Here is an 18,721-nt window from a genome sequence, read left to right on the forward strand (position 1 = left end):
CCCCTTATTAGTTCTCTGACCAGTCTTACTGTCTCCGTGATTATATTTTATCTGTATGCTTCGTTGTCACCTTCTCCTAGCTTACAATGATCTATTCTACATCTTCCTTGAACTCCACCTCCTTTAATGTCTTGTTTTCACACCTTACCCTTCCTTATCTTTGTGTCTCCCTCACTCCTGACTCTCAGTCTGAAGAAGGGTCTCAAGCCGAAACGTCACCCATTCATTCTCACCAGGGATGCTGCCTGTCCTGCTGAGTTACTCTAACATTTTGTGTCTACCTTCAATGTAAACCAGCATCTGCAGTTGCTATCTACCCTTTCTGGATTAAGCCCTCCCTTCACCACCTCCAGTTTAAACTCCATTTGGAATATTTTGGAGGACGCAAGAAACCAAGAACCAAGAACAATAGGCTATGCTGTGTATAACCTCTATACCAAGTACCATATTAATCATAAAAACTGACAAAATACGAGAGGAGAGAAATAAAAGGGCAAATATATAGAACAGAGAAGAATGCATTCTCTGATTTTTTTTTAGTTAGCTTTAATTTAGAGATACAGCACAGAAACAGGCCCTTTAGCCCACTGAGTCCACGCTGACCATCGATCACCCATACACTATTGCTACAATATTAATAATAATAATAATAATTTTATTTATAGAGCACTTTAAAAACAATCATAGTTGCAACAAAGTGCTGTACATCACTAATCATTGACAAAAAAGTGAATACACACCAATAATAACAATCAAAAGAAATAGTAGGAAAAGACATGTAAAATAAAGAAACATTAAAAACAATAAAAAACAGAAGCAAAGTCTCAGGCATGGTCAAAAGCCAGGGAGTACAAATATTGTACTTTTCCACCTTACAAACTTGGGGCAACTTACAGAAGCCAAATAACCTTCACACCCACACGCCTTTGGAGTGTGGGAGGAAGCCAGAGCACCCGGAGAAAACCCACGTGGTCACAGGGAGAATGTGCAAAATCCGTACAGACGGCACCCGTGGTCAGGATCGAACCCGGGTCTCTGGCGCTGTAAGGCAGCAACTCTACCGCTGCGCCACCATACCACCCATCTTAGTCAAGATGTCTGATATGCCAATACACATAGCTCGATGGTCAGTGTGATTGGCCTATGCAAAGAAGAATACCTCCTGGTCAATATCTGTATGAAGGAACTGCAGATGCCGGTTTAAATCAAAGATAGACACAAAATGCTGAAGCAACTCAATGGGACAGGCAGCACCTCTGGAGAGAAGGAACGGGTGACGTTTAGGGTCGAGACCCTTCTTCAGACTGGAGAAGACTGACTTCAGACTCCAGTCAGTAGAATGGTCTTGACTTGAAATGTCACCCATTTCTTTTCTCCAGAGATGCTGCCTGTCCCGCCGGGTTACTCCAGCATTTTATGTCTACCTCATGGTGAAGTCAGTTTCCACGCACTATTCCCATTGTGTGGTATCTCCCACTGTGAACAGGTAGCTCGCTTCCTGCACAGGTGTGCTGTTTGATTACTACTATCCTTGTCGTTTCAAAACAGATTACTGCTCGTTACATTCGAATAGTTTGAAAACTGGCTCTAGCTTGCATTATTAGCTGCTATATTAGTTAAAGGCGCAGGATTTGTCCATTCGGCCCATCAAGTCTACTCCGCCATTCAATTTTGGCTGATATATCTATCTTTCCCTCTCAACCCCATTCTCCTGCCTTCTCCCCAAAACCCCTGATACTTGTACTAATCAAGAATCTGTCATTGACTTGGCCTCCACAGCCGTCTGCAGCAATGAATTCCACAGATTCACCACCTCTGACTAAAGAAATTCCTCCTCTTCTCCTTCCTAAAGGCACGTCCTTTTATTCTGTGGCTGTGCCCTCTGGTCCTAGATTAACCTACTAGTGGAAACATCCTCTCCACATCCACACTATCTATGCCTTTTACTCTTTTGGTAAGTTTCAATGAAGTTCCCCCCCTCATCCTTCTAAACTCCAATGAGTGCAGGCCCAGTGCTGCCAAATGCTCATCATACGTTAACCTACTCATTCCTGGGATCATTCTCGTAAACCTCCTCTGGACCCTCTCCAGTGCCAGCACATCCTTCCTCAGATACTGGGCCTTACACTTTTGTGCTATCTGACAACAGCCGCTTCTCTCTAACACACAATAGTGTCTAGATCTATGATCTTATGCCACAGGTCCACCACAGACCTGGGGTCAAGCAAAGGTGTGTCAATGAGATAATCCCCCGCTCACCCATCCTAACAGCAATGCTGCACCTGAGCTCTGAGTGTTCATGTGGATTTCACTTTTGGAGGCAGAGTTCCAAGCCATTGCTTACGTCCTCACTGAGAAGATCTGTCTCATACCTATGGAAGAGGAAAAAATCCGACACCAATCTGTGCGACATTGTCCATCACAATTAAGATCCATATTTCAGGTGTAAGTTAAAAAAAATTAAAAACGGCCCTTGTTATTAATCTGAAATGAAAACAGCCCACAGAGTTTGCAAGTGATCTATTAACACCAATGATGATGATCAAGCACCTATTAACACCAATTCTACACTAATCCAATTTTATTCTCTCCACAACCCACTCAACTCCGTCAAATTCTCCCACAATAATAATTAACATGACAGGAACCATACATATGTCAGTCAATGTCGGTGGAGAAAAGAAATGGCTTCAAAATTCATGGACAAATCCTCCATCATTGATCCGGCTTGCATTGTTTGGTGCTGTTCAACGATACGATACGATATACGATGCGATACGATACGATGTGATAGAATTTTATTTACCTCAGGGAAATAGAGGGAAATAGATCTGCTAACAGTCATAAAAACACAAAAAAAGATGAAACATGAAATTAAAGTGACAAAGGGTATTATTTGATCTTGATCGGAGCAAGGTAGTTATTCCTTGGCCATTTCATGAGTGGGAAATTTAATCCATTGTCACACGAGGCTGTGGAGGCCAAGTTAATGGACATTTGTAATGCAGAGATAGATAGACTCTTGATTAGTACAGATGTCAGGGGTTATGGGGAGAAGGCAGGAACAAGTGGTTAACAGGGAGAGACAGATAGAAACATAGAAACATAGAAATTAGGTGCAGTAGTAGGCCATTCGGCCCTTCGAGCCTGCACCGCCATTCAATATGATCATGGCTGATCATCCAACTCAGTATCCCGTACCTGCCTTCTCTACATACCCTCTGATCCCCTTAGCCACAAGGGCCACATCTAACTCCCTCTTAAATATAGCCAATGAACTGGCCTCGACTACCCTCTGCGGCAGAGAGTTCCAGAGATTCACCACTCTCTGTGTGAAATAAGTTCTTCTCATCTGTGGTTTTAAAAGATTTCCCCCTTATCCTTAAGATGTGACCCCTTGTCCTGGACTTCCCCAACATCGGGAGCAATCTTCCTGCATCTAGCCTGTCCAACCCCTTAAGAATTTTGTAAGTTTCTATAAGATCCCCTCTCAATCTCCTAAATTCTAGAGAGTATAAACCAAGTCTATCCAGTCTTTCTTCATAAGACAGTCCTGACATCCCGGGAATCAGTCTGGTGAACCTTCTCTACACTCCCTCTATGGCAATAATGTCCTTCCTCAGATTTGGAGACCAAACTGTACGCAATACTCCAGGTGTGGTCTCACCAAGACTCTGTACAACTGCAGTAGAACCTCCCTGCTCCTATACTCAAATCCTTTTTGCTATGAAATCAGCCATGATGGAATGGCGAAATAGACATGATGGGCCGAATGGCCTAATTTCTGCCGCTATCATTTATGAACTTATGAAGTATGGGATATTATTACAATTGTGAGGCACTGATTTAACTAATCCGACTTCTTGTGGATGTGTTTTTCTGTTGTTGCATACCAGGACTTTTTTTGGTCTCAGTGCTTGAAGCTCAAAAGAAGATACTCTGTTGGTCTCACCGATCACCACGGACTCCCGATTCACTTGATTTCAGCAGCTCACACATCCAGCAAGTCGCAGAGCAAAAATAACACCAAGCTGGAGTGGTGCTAAAATATTCTAACGCTCCAAGCCGCAAGTTTTCAGCAAAAAACGCCTGATTAATTTTACAGTCTTGGTCCACGGATAATTGGATCGAGATTACCTTAACTTTGGAGACAAGTCAGTGCAGGTGGGAGCTGGAAGGAGCAAAGGGAAATAGACAGGCTGTTTAGAGAAAATCAATCGCAAGTTGTGTTCAACATTTTTAGACAATAGACAATAGACAATAGGTGCAGGAGTAGGCCATTCGGCCCTTTGAGCTAGCACCGCCATTCAATGTGATCATGGCTGATCATCCCCAATCAGTACCCCATTCCTGCCTTCTCCCCATATCCCCTGCGCTATTTTTAAGAGCCCTATCGAGCTTTCTCTTGAAAGCATCCAGAGAACCTGCCTCCACCACCCTCTGAGGCAGAGAATTCCACTGACTCACCACTCTCTGTGAGAAAAAATGTTTCCTCGTCTCCATTCTAAATGGCTTACTCCTTATTCTTAAACTGGTTCTGGACTCCCCCAACATCGGGAACATGTTTCCTGCCTCTAGCGTGTCCAAACCCTTAACAATCTTATATGTTTCAATTCTTACATCTAAGAAAGGGGATCTGGAGCATTCTGATAAAGATTAGAAATTAGAAACTGTGGAAAAGGAAGGACTTAACAGATGCACCATAGAAAGCATTTTATTGGGATGCATCACTGCTTGGTTTGAGAACAGCTCCATCCAAGACCGCAAGAAATTGCAGCAAATTGTGGACGCAACCCAGACCATCACACAAACCAACCACCCTTCCAATGACTCAATTTATGCCACCTCGGCAAGGCACCAGCATAATCAAGGTGGCCTTGCCTTGTCTTTCTGTTGACTGAATAGCAAGCAACAAAAGCTTTTCACTGTACCTCCTGTACGTGACAATAAACTAAACTGCACGTCTTTGGAATGTGGGAGGAAACTGAAGATCTCAGAGAAAATCCGGACAGGTCACGAGGTGAACATGCTAACTCCGCACAGACAAGTAACCATAGTCGGGATCAAACCCGGGTCTCTGGCGCTGTAAGCGCTCTATGCCTACTCTACAGCTGCTAGAAATCAGAAACTGCGGAAGAGGAAGGACTTAATTGGAAATGTCAATACATGATTCTAAAGTCAAGTGTTTCATTGCACTGAAACTAAACGATGACATTCTTACTTCCAGCGGCTCAATAGGTCTAAAAACACAGTTCTCAATATATAACATAATAAGCAGAAAAAAACAAAGTTTAAATATCAGTGCAAAATGAAAGCCTGAAGCCCCTAGTGCAACCAAGACGGTTTGTAGTTCGTAGTTGCGTTGGTGTCTGTAGTGTTCAACAGCCTGGGTAGACACAAAATGCTGGAGTAACTCTGTGAGTGAGGCAGCATTTCTGGAGAGAAGGAATGGGTGACGTTTCGGCTTGAGACCCTTCTTCAGTCTCAGCCCGAAATGTCGCCCATTCCTTCTCTCCAGAGATGCTGCCGCACCCGCTGAGTTACTCCAGCAATTTGTGTCTACCTTCGATTTAAACCAGCACCTGCAGTTCTTTTCTTACACACAGTGTTCAAACAGCCTAATGGTTGTTGGGAAGAAGCTGTTCCTGAACCTGGAGGTCATGGTTTGCAGCGCGGTTTGGAACGTTGGACTTTATCCGGATGAGTTGGTAAATGAAAACATGTTGCTTCAACATTCACTTCTGGGCTCAGCCAGCTGCATGTGCAGTAGGGTATAACACAAGAGACTGATTTTGCCTCCAGGAGCATACTGTGAAAGCTATGTGCTGCTTTTGCAAATGGGAACATCAATTGAGCCGAAAACAAGCCGACGGGTCAGGCAGCATTTGTGGAGGGACATCGAAGGGTCATAGAAACGTAGAAACATAGAAAATGGGTACAGGAGTAGGCCATTCGGCCCTCCGAGCCAGCACCACCATTCAATATAGAAACATAGAAATATAGGTGCAGGAGTAGGCCATTCGGCCCTTCGAGCCTGCACTGCCATTCAATATGATCATGGCTGATCATCCAACTCAGTATCCCGTACCTGCCTTCTCTCCATACCCTCTGATCCCCTTAGGCACAAGGGCCACATCTAACTCCCTCTTAAATATAGCCAATGAACTGGCCTCGACTACCCTCATGGTTGATCATCCAGAATCAGTACCCCGTTCCTGCTTTCTCCCCATATCCCTTGATTCCGTTAGCCCTAAGAGCTTTATCTAACACTCTCTTGAAAACATCCAGTGAACTGGCCTCCACTGCCTTCTGTGGCAGAGAATTCCACAGGTTCACAACTCTCTGGGTGAAAAAGCTGTTCCTCACCTCAGTCCTAAATGGCCTACCCCTTATTCTTAAACTGTAACCCCTGGTTCTGGACTCCCCCAACATCGGGAATATTTTCCCTGCATGTAACCTGACCAATCCCGTAAGAATGTAGGGACCCGAAACGTTATGCATTCATAGAAACATAGAAACATAGAAAATAGGTGCAGGAGTAGGCCATTCGGCCCTTCGAGCCTGCACCGCCATTCAATATGATCATGGCTGATCAACCAACTCAGTATCCTGTACCTGCCTTCTCTCCATACCCCCTGATCCCTTTAGCCACAAGGGCCACATCTAACTCCCTCTTATATATAGCCAATGAACTGGCCTCAACTACCTTCTGTGGCAGAGAATTCCAGAGATTCACCACTCTTTCCTTCTATCCAGAGATGCTGCCAGAATTGTGTGTCTCTCTGAAATGTATAGACAAATGGTATGGATCGGGACACTTGTTCAGACTAATGTAGATCAGTTGAACAAGGGTCTCAATCCAATACATCTGCAGGAAAATTTTCCTCCACAGATGCTGCCTGACACGCTGACTTGATCCAACACTCTTGTTTTTTGCTCAATTTATGTTGCAAATTTACATTGCGAGGAAACAAGAAGGATTTAGAGGTAGATCTTATCTCCTGCCTTAAGATCTGTCATTAAGATTCTTAAGGAACCAAGATTTGGTTACATAGCACTGTGCCTGCACTTGTTCCTCTCTGTTTGACTGAGTGATTCACCCTGCAACTTGATGTGCCTGGGACACAAGTCGACACAGCACTGACAACTGACGAAAGATATACTTGGCTTTATTCAAACTCTTACTTGCAAAGCCAAAGTACAGATGCGCTGTGGAAGGCATTTTATCGGGATGTATCACAGCTTGGTTTGGGAACAGCTCCATCCAAGACCGCAATAAATTGCAGAGAATTGTGGACGCAGCCCAGACCATCACACAAACCAACCTCCTTTCCATTGACTCCATTTATACCTCACGCTGCCTCGGCAAGGCCAGCAGCATAATTGAGGATGGGTCGCACCCACTCCCTCCTCTTCCCTCTCCCGTCAGGCAAAAGGTATAGACGTGTGAAAACGCACACCTCCAGATTCAGGGACGGTTTCTTCCCAGCTATTATGATGTAACGGAATCATCCTACCACAATTAGGGAGCAGTTCTGAACAACGTTCGACCTCATTGGTGATCCTTGAACTGTCTTTGATCAGACTTTACTGGCTTTACCTTGCACTAAACGTTATTCTCTTATCATGTATCTATACACTGTAAATGGCTTGATTATAATCATGTTTTGTCTTCCTGCTTTTTTTAAACATTGTGATGATGCCTGCCTTAACTACCTCCTCTGGCAGCTAGTTCCATATACATGTACCTACCACCTTTTATGTAAAACAATTGCCGCTCTGGTTATATTAAATCTTTCCCCCCTCACCTTAAACATATGTCGTCTGGTTCTAAATTCCCCTACATTGGGTAAACGACTGCGCATTCACCCTATCTATTCCTCTCGTGATCTTATACACCTCCATGAGAGCACTCCTAATCCTCCTGCGCCGCAAGGAATAAAGCCCTATCCCGCTCAACTTCTCCCTGTAGCCCAAGCCTTCGAGTTAACTTATGATGCCAGAGAAGTTGCTCAGCTGTAATTAAAACCTATTGTAAAGAGAAGACAATCTGAAATAGACATGTGTCTTCTTAATGAAGATTAGCTATGGCCCATAGTGAAGTGTCTTTACATTTCTCAATACAGCTGGAATTTTGGTCAGAGAGTAAAATGCACTTTTGTTTGGCTTCTCCGAAATGTTCAAGAAAGAACTGCAGATGCTGGAAAATCGAAGGTAGACAAAATTGCTGGAGAAACACAGCGGGTACGACAGCATCTATGGAGCGAAGGAAATAGGCAAAGTTTCGGGCCAAAACCCTTCTTCAGACTGATATAGGGTGGGGGGGACATGAAGAAGAAAGAAAGAGGAGGAGCCAGAGGGCTGTGGGAGAGCTGAGAAGGGGAGGAGAGCAAGAGCTACCGAAAATTGGAGAAGTCAATGTTCAGGCCACTGGGATGCAGACTGCCCATTGCTCTTAGGAAATAACAGGAGAAGACTTTCCATGCAGCGTAAATGTGCAAGGGAATGAAAATCCACCTGTTCAGCATTCAATAGATCATTCTCTACAATTTTCACCACCTTCAAGGAGATCCCACCATCAGGAATATCTTCTCCTCTACTTCCATTTCAGAATTTCTCAGGGATTGTTCTTTTCCTGACTCCCTGGATCCATTTTTCCATCCCCGCAAACAATGTCCGCCCCCTCCGAACGGCAGTTTATGAGTGTAGATGACGCAGCACTTGTCCTTTCATCTCTTCCCTTCCCAGACAATCACAATCACAATCACGATCACAATAATACTTTATTAGCCAAGTCTGTTTTGCAACATACGAGGAATTTCATTTGCCAAGGCAGTCATCTCTTCTCCTTGCGAATGAAACATAAACCAAAGGAATAGTTAGATCTCAAGCCGGGTGTTGAGCAGCCAGGTTGTTGTCTCTGCGTCAATGTCTGCCAGGCCCTGAGCTCCATTTGGTGGGTGGTAGAGCGGGCACCCAGAGATGACATGGTTGGCTGTCTGTTGTTCTGCTCCGCATTCACAGGCTGGGCTCTGGCGGAGGGAGCCCCCATCTCCACACGCTGGCATTGAAACGCCCAACTCCAGTACCAAGTCTGTTGAGCTTCACCCATCCACGCTCCTCTGGGGAGGTCAGACCCTGGACAGCTTTTATCTGGTGAAGAGATGTAGCTGTGTAATGGAGATGAGGTTGCCTTCCACTCCTGTGACCACTTGGTGGCTATCCAGTGTGCTTTTGTCTCAGTTGGCTGGATGGATGCTAGGAGTTGTTTTCCATGTGGAGCAAAGGGGTGACGGGACTTCAGTCGGGGTGGCCTCTGCTCTCTGCTGATAGCCTGATGGAGGAGGTGATCTGGGTCCATGGCATGACGAGATAGTGCCAGAGTTGCTGCTTGCCTTTGGATCCCTGCAGGCGGAATGCCTGCAAGTATAGGGAGCTGTTCGACTGGAGTAGGTTGAAGGCACCCAGTGATGGTTCACAAGGTGCTGTTCAGGCTCGTGTCTACCAGGCTAGTATGTCTACTTCTACTCCATATGGGTGCGTAGTACTCAGCTGGAGCATACACAAGAGCTAAGGCAGAGGTGCGAAGACTTGATAGACTGGCTCCCCAACTTGTTCCTGCCAGGTGGCGGATGAGGTCACTACGTGCAATGTTGCGGAGACCAGCCAGGATTGATGAAATGTAAGCAATGTCCAGCTTTACGCTGAGGTGGGCGGGTTTAAAACGCGACTTTCACTAGGCTGTTGCAATCGAAAATGTTCAGCCTAGTAAATCATTAACGAAAATTCACTGAAAGACCCCGTCGCAAAAGGTATTATTAGTTTTTATGGCCTTGTATAATAGTTATAGTAGTTTAAAAATCACTCTCTAAACCCGCGACCTCTCGCAGCCCCAGGGTTTTATAAAGCAAACAATTAAAGGTATGTACCTTATTTTTACATTAAAAAGGGCTTCTTTATAACCCTTTATACAAAGTTACTATTGCGAGTAGCTAATTTTGGGCTCTTTATATCCCGCAGTATTTTTCTGGGCATTTGAGGGCACAAATCTAGCGCAATGTGAACATTCTAAACCAGCGCGTTCACAGGAACCCACTAGAAAGCTGATTTAAAATGGACTTTAATTTACAGCAATTGAACACTAAATTCCTTCCATTTGGCCTATAAATTAATGTAAATGAGATTTCAAAATCATGTTTTATTGAGAATTATTTATTAATATTATTTGGACACAGGCTATTTAAAAATGTTAATCATTTATTAAGAAATGGATAGATGTTTAGATCTAGTAATTGAAGTTTGAAATTAGCTACACTTGGGTAACTAACTAATTATATGTTTTAATTTCAGGTCATCCAAGTAAGATTATTTTATATTTGGTTCAGAATGGTTCAATCTACGATAACTGAAAATTGCATTCAGTTCTCTTAATTTTTAAGAAGGTTATGGGCTTTTGACTGTCCACGATCACAGCTTTTTTGTTATGTCCATAGAAAATCAATAGGGAACAAGATGCTAATTTCCGAGTATGAAAATGGCCATAACTTTTTAAATACTTGAGATATGAAAGTGAATTAGGTGTCAAATTAAACTTCTTTTTATGCTTTATCTGATGGGATAAATTACAGACTTGATTTTTTAATTCTCAAAATTGCTAGGTATACTGCCAACTTCCCCAGGTCTTGACTCAAGGAGTTTTCGATTGTATTCCACTCTTTCTTTTTTTTTTTCCTTTCTTATTTATTTTATTAGAAGTATGTACAGTAATGTGGCACCGAGGTGCCTAATATATATTGGCATGTTACATTTTATGTACAACTTCATTTTTATTTATTTTTTAATAATAAAAGAGAGAAAGAGAGAATAGATAATAAAAAATAGAAAAACGTGTGATATATGGTGCGTGAAAAGGAAAAGGGAGGAAAGAGAGAACGTGAGGGAAAAACAAGGAGAGAGAAAGAGAAAGAGTAGAAAGTAGGAGATTATAGGAGATAGGTATTTATAATCTTGACCATCCTTCTCCCAGTCCTGAAACAATCGTCTTCCACTCTCTGTGTCTCATCAGGATGGCTAGATCGTCAGCATACCCATATTTTCCAGCGATGGTCTCTGGGAGGTCATGGATGTACACGTTGAAAAGCAGCGGAGCCAAGACGGAACCCTGTGGGACACCATTCTTCAGTCTGCTGAGCCTACTCTGCTGTCCATCACTAGTCGCAAGCACAAAGCTGCGGTTTGATATCAACTTCATGATGTAGCGTACCATGCGCCTGCCTGGCAGTGCCTGAAGTAGCATTGCAGTTAGTCCCCGGTGCCACACGGTGTCAGATCTATAACAACAGCTCCTGCCGTCTCGTTTGCCCCAAAGCAGTCCTCGATGTCTTGGGCGGGGAGGCTTACCTGGTCCACAGTAGATCGACCTTGGCAGAAACCAGTCTGCTCGTGGGGTAGTTGAGGGTCTATGATGGGTTTGATATGCCCGTGGATCCGCCTCTCAAGGAGTTTGTATGGGATACAGAGCAGCGAGATGGGCCGGAAGCTTTTAGGATCATCCTTTGGCTTGTTCGGCTTTGGGAGAGCGATGACTGTTGCACGACGCCAGATCTTTGGCATTTTGCATTTCTCCATGGAGGTTGGCGGGTACTGTCGGATCCAGTTGGTAGCAACTTCTCCAGAATGTAGTAGAAACTCCAGGTGCATGCTGTCAGATCCTGGCTCCTATCCTGCTTTCAACATCTTGAGTGCTGTGGCCATTTCCTTGGAGGTGAAAGCCATTGTTAGGTCCGTATCCACTCTCTCAATTTTCCATCACTCGGCCACCTCTTTGCTCACTTCGCACGAGAAATCATGGTCAGAGTTTGTGAATCGACCATTCTTGACTAGTTGAGATGGGATTGCGTTGGTGGTGACTGGGCATTTTCCGTGTTTGGATGTAGCTCTGTCGGTCAGGGGGTTGACTGTAGAACACACTAAACACATTTTTAACATAAACATCCATCACAGTGACTCCTCCACATTACTCACTGTGATGGAACGCGAAAAAAGTTCAATCTTTTCCCTTTGCTCTCCCACGGTCAGGGGCCTTGAACCAGGGTGATCTGACTCCCTTAGCCGGCACGTTTTGGCCCTGCACATCGGGGAGATCAGCTCCTGCATCGGGGCGATGTCAGCTCCTCCGTGCTGGACGATCGAACCCCGCGTCGGTGCGGGTCGAGCCTCTGCGTTCGTTGGAGCTCCTGACGTCCACGGCCTCTCCCGAGACTGCAAGCTCTCGATACAAAGTCCGCAGGCCACAGTTGGAGCGATCCCAGGCAAGTGATTGACTCCGATGTAAAGTCCTCGCCCCGCGGTGGGGCCCAAGGTCAGTCCGAGGAGGCCTCCAGCTCCATCAATGGTAGGCCGCAGAGTGACCGGAGAATGCGATCCGGAAAGTAATCGCATCGCCGGCTGGTAAGAAACTGAAAAAAATGTTTCCCCCAACCTCCACCACCTGCCCCCCACATAAAACAAACTGGAGACCATTTATACAAACTTTTAACATACACTAAACATTAAAAAAAAGATGAAAAAACAGACAGACTATTGGCGGGGCTGCCAATCATGCGGTGCCCCTTCTGGATGTGATGTTGAATTCAATATCTTCAGGTAACATGATTTCTGTCTGTATCAGTTGGCTTTCCATGATATTGGGTCAGCCTATGTGTGTTTTTGTTTATTTATTGTTCTCCGGGAATGCCAAGTCTAACTGGCCAGACGTGTCCTCCTGCTCTGGATTTTACAACTCTGACATCCATTTGTCTATGTGTAGGAAGGAACTGCAGATGCTGGTTTAAACAGAAGATAGACACAAAAAGCTGGAGTAACTCAGCTGGTCAGACAGCATCTCAGGAGAAAAGGAGTAGGTGATGTTTCAGGTCGAGACCCTTCTTCAGACTGAGAGTCAGGGGTACTATGTTCCTTTGTCTATGCTTTCACTTTACTTATTCCCGTCTACTCACTGACCAGATGACCTTATTTCCATCTTATCGTCATGGTCACCCCAATTCAACTCTAACATTGATGTTCCTAAATTCCACACCCCCCTCCTCTACCCCTTCATGTTCCCCCCCCCCTTTTTATCATGTAGTGCAGTGGAGTGGGGTCCCCTTCTCTCCCAATCTCTCCCCTTCTCATTTTGATTGGTTCTCTTTCAGGACTCCCCCCTTCTCCCCCTCTCTCCCCTTCCTCTCCCCTTCTCCCCTTCTCTCCCCTTCTCTCTCCTTCTCTCCCCCTCTCTCCCCTTCTCTCCCCTTCTCCCCCCCCTCCCCCCTCTAAAGGGCTTACCTTACACTGTGCAGCCGTTTTACCTTCTTCTTCATCGTGGGTGTGAATTTCAGACAGCGCTCCCCCGGTTTTCCTAACTCCCGACTTTGCGATGTGTTTGTTTGTGTGCGCGGTCAGTCGATCCAGCTTGCGGTTTCAGCGCGGACGGTCGATCCAGCTCGAGGTTTTCCAGGCGAATGCCCTCGAGCTTGAAGGTCGAAGACACTCTTCTGGACTCGCGGATTAGGTCGCCCAAGTGGGACAGCCCCTTAACTCTCCTTCATGCTCAAGAGTAGTCCCTGCGTACTCGAGGCCTCGGCTAGGTCGTGGTGTATTTTTCAACATTGTTGAAAAATGCCCACGAGTAAAAAAAGGTCGCCATGGAAAAAATCAATACTTCTTTTACTCGTAGGTTTAGTCGAAGTAGGTCGTAGTAGGTCGGCATGTTATTCGTAGGTAATCGAGGGTAGTCGAAGATAATCAAAGGTAGTCAAAGGTAGTCGTAGATAGTCTTCATCATAGTTGAAGGGAGGTCAAAGGAGATCATCTTCACTCTCCACTGTTCGGTGTCGAACTTTCCTGAAGTTAGTCGTATCTAATCGTAGCTAGTCGAAGCTGGTCTTCAACATAGTCGAAGGAGGTTGAAGGAGGTCTTCCACATGTCATTTTTTCAAACTCTCCTAAACTCATCTAAACTCGCCAATTAGGTCGCCTACGAGTAACATGCCGACCTACTATGACCTACTTCGACTAAACCTACGAGCAAATAAAATATCGATTTTTTCCATGCCGACCAATTTTTACTTGCGGAGAATTTTCAGCATGCTAAAAAATACTCCTCGACCAAACTGAGGCCTCAAGTATGCGGGAACTTCTCTCGAGCATGAAGGAAAGTTACATAGACGTCCTAGGACCACTTGTCGACCATGCTGCGAGTTTTGAGTCGAGCGTAAACTCTTCTAAACTCACAAATTAGGTCCCCGCAGTGGGACAGCCCCTTTACATCACCAGAGACCCAGGTTTGATCCTGCCAGAGTAGATGAATCGAGGACAAGAGGACATAGGTATAACGTGAAGGGGAAAAGATTTAAGAGGAATCTGAGGGGTAACCTTTTCACACAAAGGATGGTGGGTTTATGGAACAAGCTCCCGAGGAGGTAATTGAGGCTGGGACTATCCCAATGTTTAAGAAACAGTTCGATAGGTACATGGATAGGACAGGTTTGGAAGTATATGGACCAAACATAGGCAGATGGGACTAGTGTAGCTGGGACATGTTGGCCAGTGTGGGCAAGTTGGGCCAAAGGATTTATGACTCTACGGGTGCTGTCAGTACAGACTTTGTACGTTCTCCCTGTGATCACGTGGGGTTTTCTCCAGGTGCTCCGGTTTCCTCTCACACTCCAAATACGTACAGGATTGTAGGTAATTGGCTTTTGTTTAAAACATGTAAATTGTCCCTAGTGTGTGGGATAGTGTTAAGGGCCTGTCCCACTTGGGGATAATTTGCGCGTAATTTACGTGACATAATTTACACGTCACGACACACGTGATGCGCACGTGGTGCTCAATACGTGTGCATGGTGCACATTACGCGTGCATGGTGTGAGGTGACGTAGGCAGTGATGTGCAGTGCCCGTGGCATTTTGGGATGTACAGTCGCCATCTGCATGTGGCAAATGACGCCCCAGGGATTTGTATGGGATGTACAAAATCAAAGGAGATCATCTTCGCTCTCCATCTGCAACTTTCCTGACGCGCAAAATGACGCCCAAGTGGGACGGAGGCCAAACCTTAGTGTAAACTGCGGGCCTATAACGCTGGTCAGCGCCAGACTCGAAAATTTTCAGCGAGCCACCAGGGCCTATTTCTGCACTGTATGTTGTCTAATGCTCTAACAGTCTAAAAAAGTCTAAAACCATCTAAAAAATATTGCAAGAATCAAGGGATTTCTGTCCAAAGAAGACACTGAAAAACTTGTTCATGCATATATTTTTAGTAGGTTAGATTATTGTAATGGCATCTTTACAGGTCTCAATAAAAAATCAATTAAACAACTGCAGCTTATCCAAAATGCCGCTGCCAGAGTCTTGACCAACACCAAGAAAATGGACCACATTACACCTGTCCTTAAATCTTTGCACTGGCTTCCTGTGTGTAAGAGGATAGATTATAAAATTCTGTTGCTGACCTACAAGACACTGAATGGTCTAGGTCCAAAATACATCTCTGACCCACTTGTTGTATATGAGGCGCCTAGACTCCTCAGGTCTTAAGGGACAGGTTTACTCTGTGTTCCCAGGGTCAGAACTAAAAAGGCTGAAGCAGCATTCGGTTTTTATGTTCCACACCTGGGGAACAAGCTCCCTGAACACCTGAGGTGTGCACAGACTGTAAGCGCATTTAAATCAGGTCTAAAAACACTGTTGTTTACTATAGCTTGTCCATAACCCGACATGCAGGTAATCTTAACCGTCTAATTTTAACCCTTTTATGTGCTTTTACAGTTTTTGTCAATCGCTTTGACACTAGCTTCAGAACTTTGATGTCATTTTTCACAACTCTAGATACAAAACTCAAAACGGCCACCACTTGTATCACAGGCTGTCCAACGTTCAAAACATTGCATTGTGTATTCATATCTTTAAAGAAAGCTTGCACTCACAGAATCATTGGTTCAAACAACTCATTTATCATGAAATCCCATAGGGACATTTCTTTAGATCACCCACACACAACATACACATAGTTTCACTGTTTAGTTGTTCGTACAGCCATTTAATATTGTAGTACAAAATATGTGATACATGTTTCATCCTGTGCTACACGTAATGTCACTGTAAAAGGATTAGTAGAGAGAATACCACAGACACAGTGGAATCATTGAACAAAGCTGAAATTTATTGATGAATACAAACTAAATGACAACATAGGTTGAATGAAAGCAACAATTACTGTAACAAAACAAAAAAAAAGTCCTACAAAACAAACTGCCGTGTTCCTCACCTGGTTACTGTACAGTAAGAAAAAAAAGCTAAACAAAGGATCAACAATCACTCGTCATCCCCCATCAACCCTGTCTTGTGGATTGGGCCACAGGTTCTCATCCACATCCGCATAGATGTTTTCGTTTGCCAAACATCTTGGAAAGTACCTTCGCGCATGGCGAATCCAGGCCTGACACTGGTCTGCTGTAATGTCATCGCAGGCATTGTCCATGGCCTGAAGAAGGGTCACTTGTTGATGCGGATGCCGATCATACACTTTCCACCTCCATGTGGAGAAAAATTCCTCAATGGGGTTAAGGAAAGGAGAGTATGGGGGCAAGTACACAGTGAGGAACTGTGGATGGGCCTGAAACCATGCCTGCACCAGATGAGCGTGGTGGAACCTGACGTTGTCCCACACAATGACATAAATTACACCAACAGCTCTACAGACTAGAGTTAGCTCATCAAGAAATGCAATAAGGCGCTCTGCATTATATGCGCCAATCAGAGATCTACGCCCTACCACACCATCTTCTGATATCGCCGCACACATACTGATGTTGGCCCCACGTCGTGCAGGTACTTGTATGGTTGCCCGCTGGCCAATTAAATTTCGCCCTCTCCTCCTTGTCCTGGCCAGGTTGAAGCCTGCCTCATCCACAAAAACAAATTTGTGATGATTTTCATCCGCATCCAGGGCCATCACCCTCTATGTACAAAAATACATGTTGGAAAGAGAATTACTGTACAGTATTGATTACAGTACAATGATGGGGAATTTTTCACAAACAGGCATCATGAAACTGAACATACCTGAACATACTCAATCCTCAGTTGCTTCACTCTGTCTGCATTTCTTTCAAAAGGCACACGGTACAACTGTTTGAGGGACACCTGGTGCCTTTTCAGAACACTTGCAATGGTCGGCAAACTTATGGCTTCCACATTCCTGAAGAGATCTTCATCGTCCAGGATGTTCTGTCTGATTTCTCTAAGCCGAATGTCATTTCTGGCCCGGACCATGTTGACCACAGCCCGTTCCTGTTCCTCAGTGAGGAGTCTGCCTCTGCCTCCACTATTGGGTCTAGTCTCAATTCTGTAGGGAATATGACAGGAAGAACATGTCATCATACTGTAGAACACATTTTCATAGTCACATTACCTACTCTGTGCTGCACATTGGCATGCAGTGTACAATCATTTGACAATTACAGTAAGAGTAGCCTACAGTACTGTAATGTTTACTGTAGTGCATGCTGAAGACTTACCGGTTCTCATTGCGGAAAGTTCTAATGATTGAGGCCACGGTTGATCTTTTAAGGTTTGGTTGTATCATTCTCGCTGCCTCAATCATTGTCATGCCATGATTGATGACATGATCTACAACCATTGCTCTAATCTCATTGGAGACTCTTTGCCGTTGCTGTCTTGGTCCTTGTCCTCGACCCCGTTCCCCCACACCTCTCAAACGGGGCCCATGGCCACCTCTCAAACGGGGCCCATGGCCACCTCTCAAACGGGGTGCTTGTCCCCTGCCATTCCTTTGACCACGTCTTCCTCCTCTCCTCCTCTCTCCTTCTCCTACTTGACCTCTATGGTGCCCACCTGCCTGCTCCATGTTGTATCACTACAGATGTTGTTGTGGATGTTGTCCACTTACACCCATACCACAAGGTCAGATCAATCATCAGTAACAAATTGGTGTCACAGGTGGTGTCAATCATTGTCGTCATCCTGAAACTTTCATGATCTGAACATGCTCATCCTCAGTTTCCATAAGACTATGCTTTAAGAGTAATGCAACAGTTACTTGTCATTTTGAGCAGTTGTATCAATTGATAGTTAGATTATTGTAATGAAATGAATAGACAGTCATCTCAAATGTAATGTGTGAATTGCATTTTGAAATGGTTATACTTTGATGTTAAGTTGTGTCATTTTGAACAGGTGATTATAGTTCAATGGACAAATGATCTTTGGTTTATGTGAATTGTATCCAAGAAATTGGAAAAAGTGTTAGAGTTTTGCAAAAAGTGCATTTTGATCATTGGTTGTGAGTTTTGTATCTAGAGTTGTGAAAAATGACATCAAGGTTCTGAAACTAGTGTGAAAGCGATTGACAAAAACTGTAACAATCGGTTTATTGTTTCATTGAGGTTGTTTTATTATTCATACATTTGTCGTATTGCTTGTTTTGCAATTTTTAATTATTGACTATTTTATTTTTTCTTTCCTGTAAAGCACCTTGAATTGCTGTTTGCACGAATGGTGCTATACAAATAAACTTGCCTTGCCTTGCCTTGTCTTGCCTAAAGGTCAGGAAGTCCAGAAGCCATTTGAACATGGAGGGCCCAAGGCCAAGGTCCAGAAGTTTGGGGATGATCTTATTTGGTATTACAGTGTTGATTCATTCCTCCATCCAATACGTC

The 18,721-nt window shown here is 44.4% G+C and overlaps 1 protein-coding gene across 1 annotated transcript; it reads right to left on the minus strand.

Moving 5' to 3' along the window:
- Positions 1-15,225: 15,225 nt before the first annotated feature.
- Positions 15,226-17,817, minus strand: LOC129699306 (uncharacterized). Its single transcript, XM_055638969.1, has 2 exons — positions 17,106-17,817; positions 15,226-17,001 (listed from the first exon to the last, which is right to left on the minus strand). Exons 1-2 carry the CDS (start codon positions 17,421-17,423, stop codon positions 16,363-16,365), a joined length of 957 nt encoding a protein of 318 aa, XP_055494944.1. The 5' UTR covers positions 17,424-17,817; the 3' UTR covers positions 15,226-16,362.
- Positions 17,818-18,721: the final 904 nt, after the last annotated feature.

Source organism: Leucoraja erinacea, chromosome 8 (genome assembly GCF_028641065.1).
Source record: "Leucoraja erinacea ecotype New England chromosome 8, Leri_hhj_1, whole genome shotgun sequence".
NCBI lineage: Eukaryota > Metazoa > Chordata > Chondrichthyes > Rajiformes > Rajidae > Leucoraja > Leucoraja erinaceus.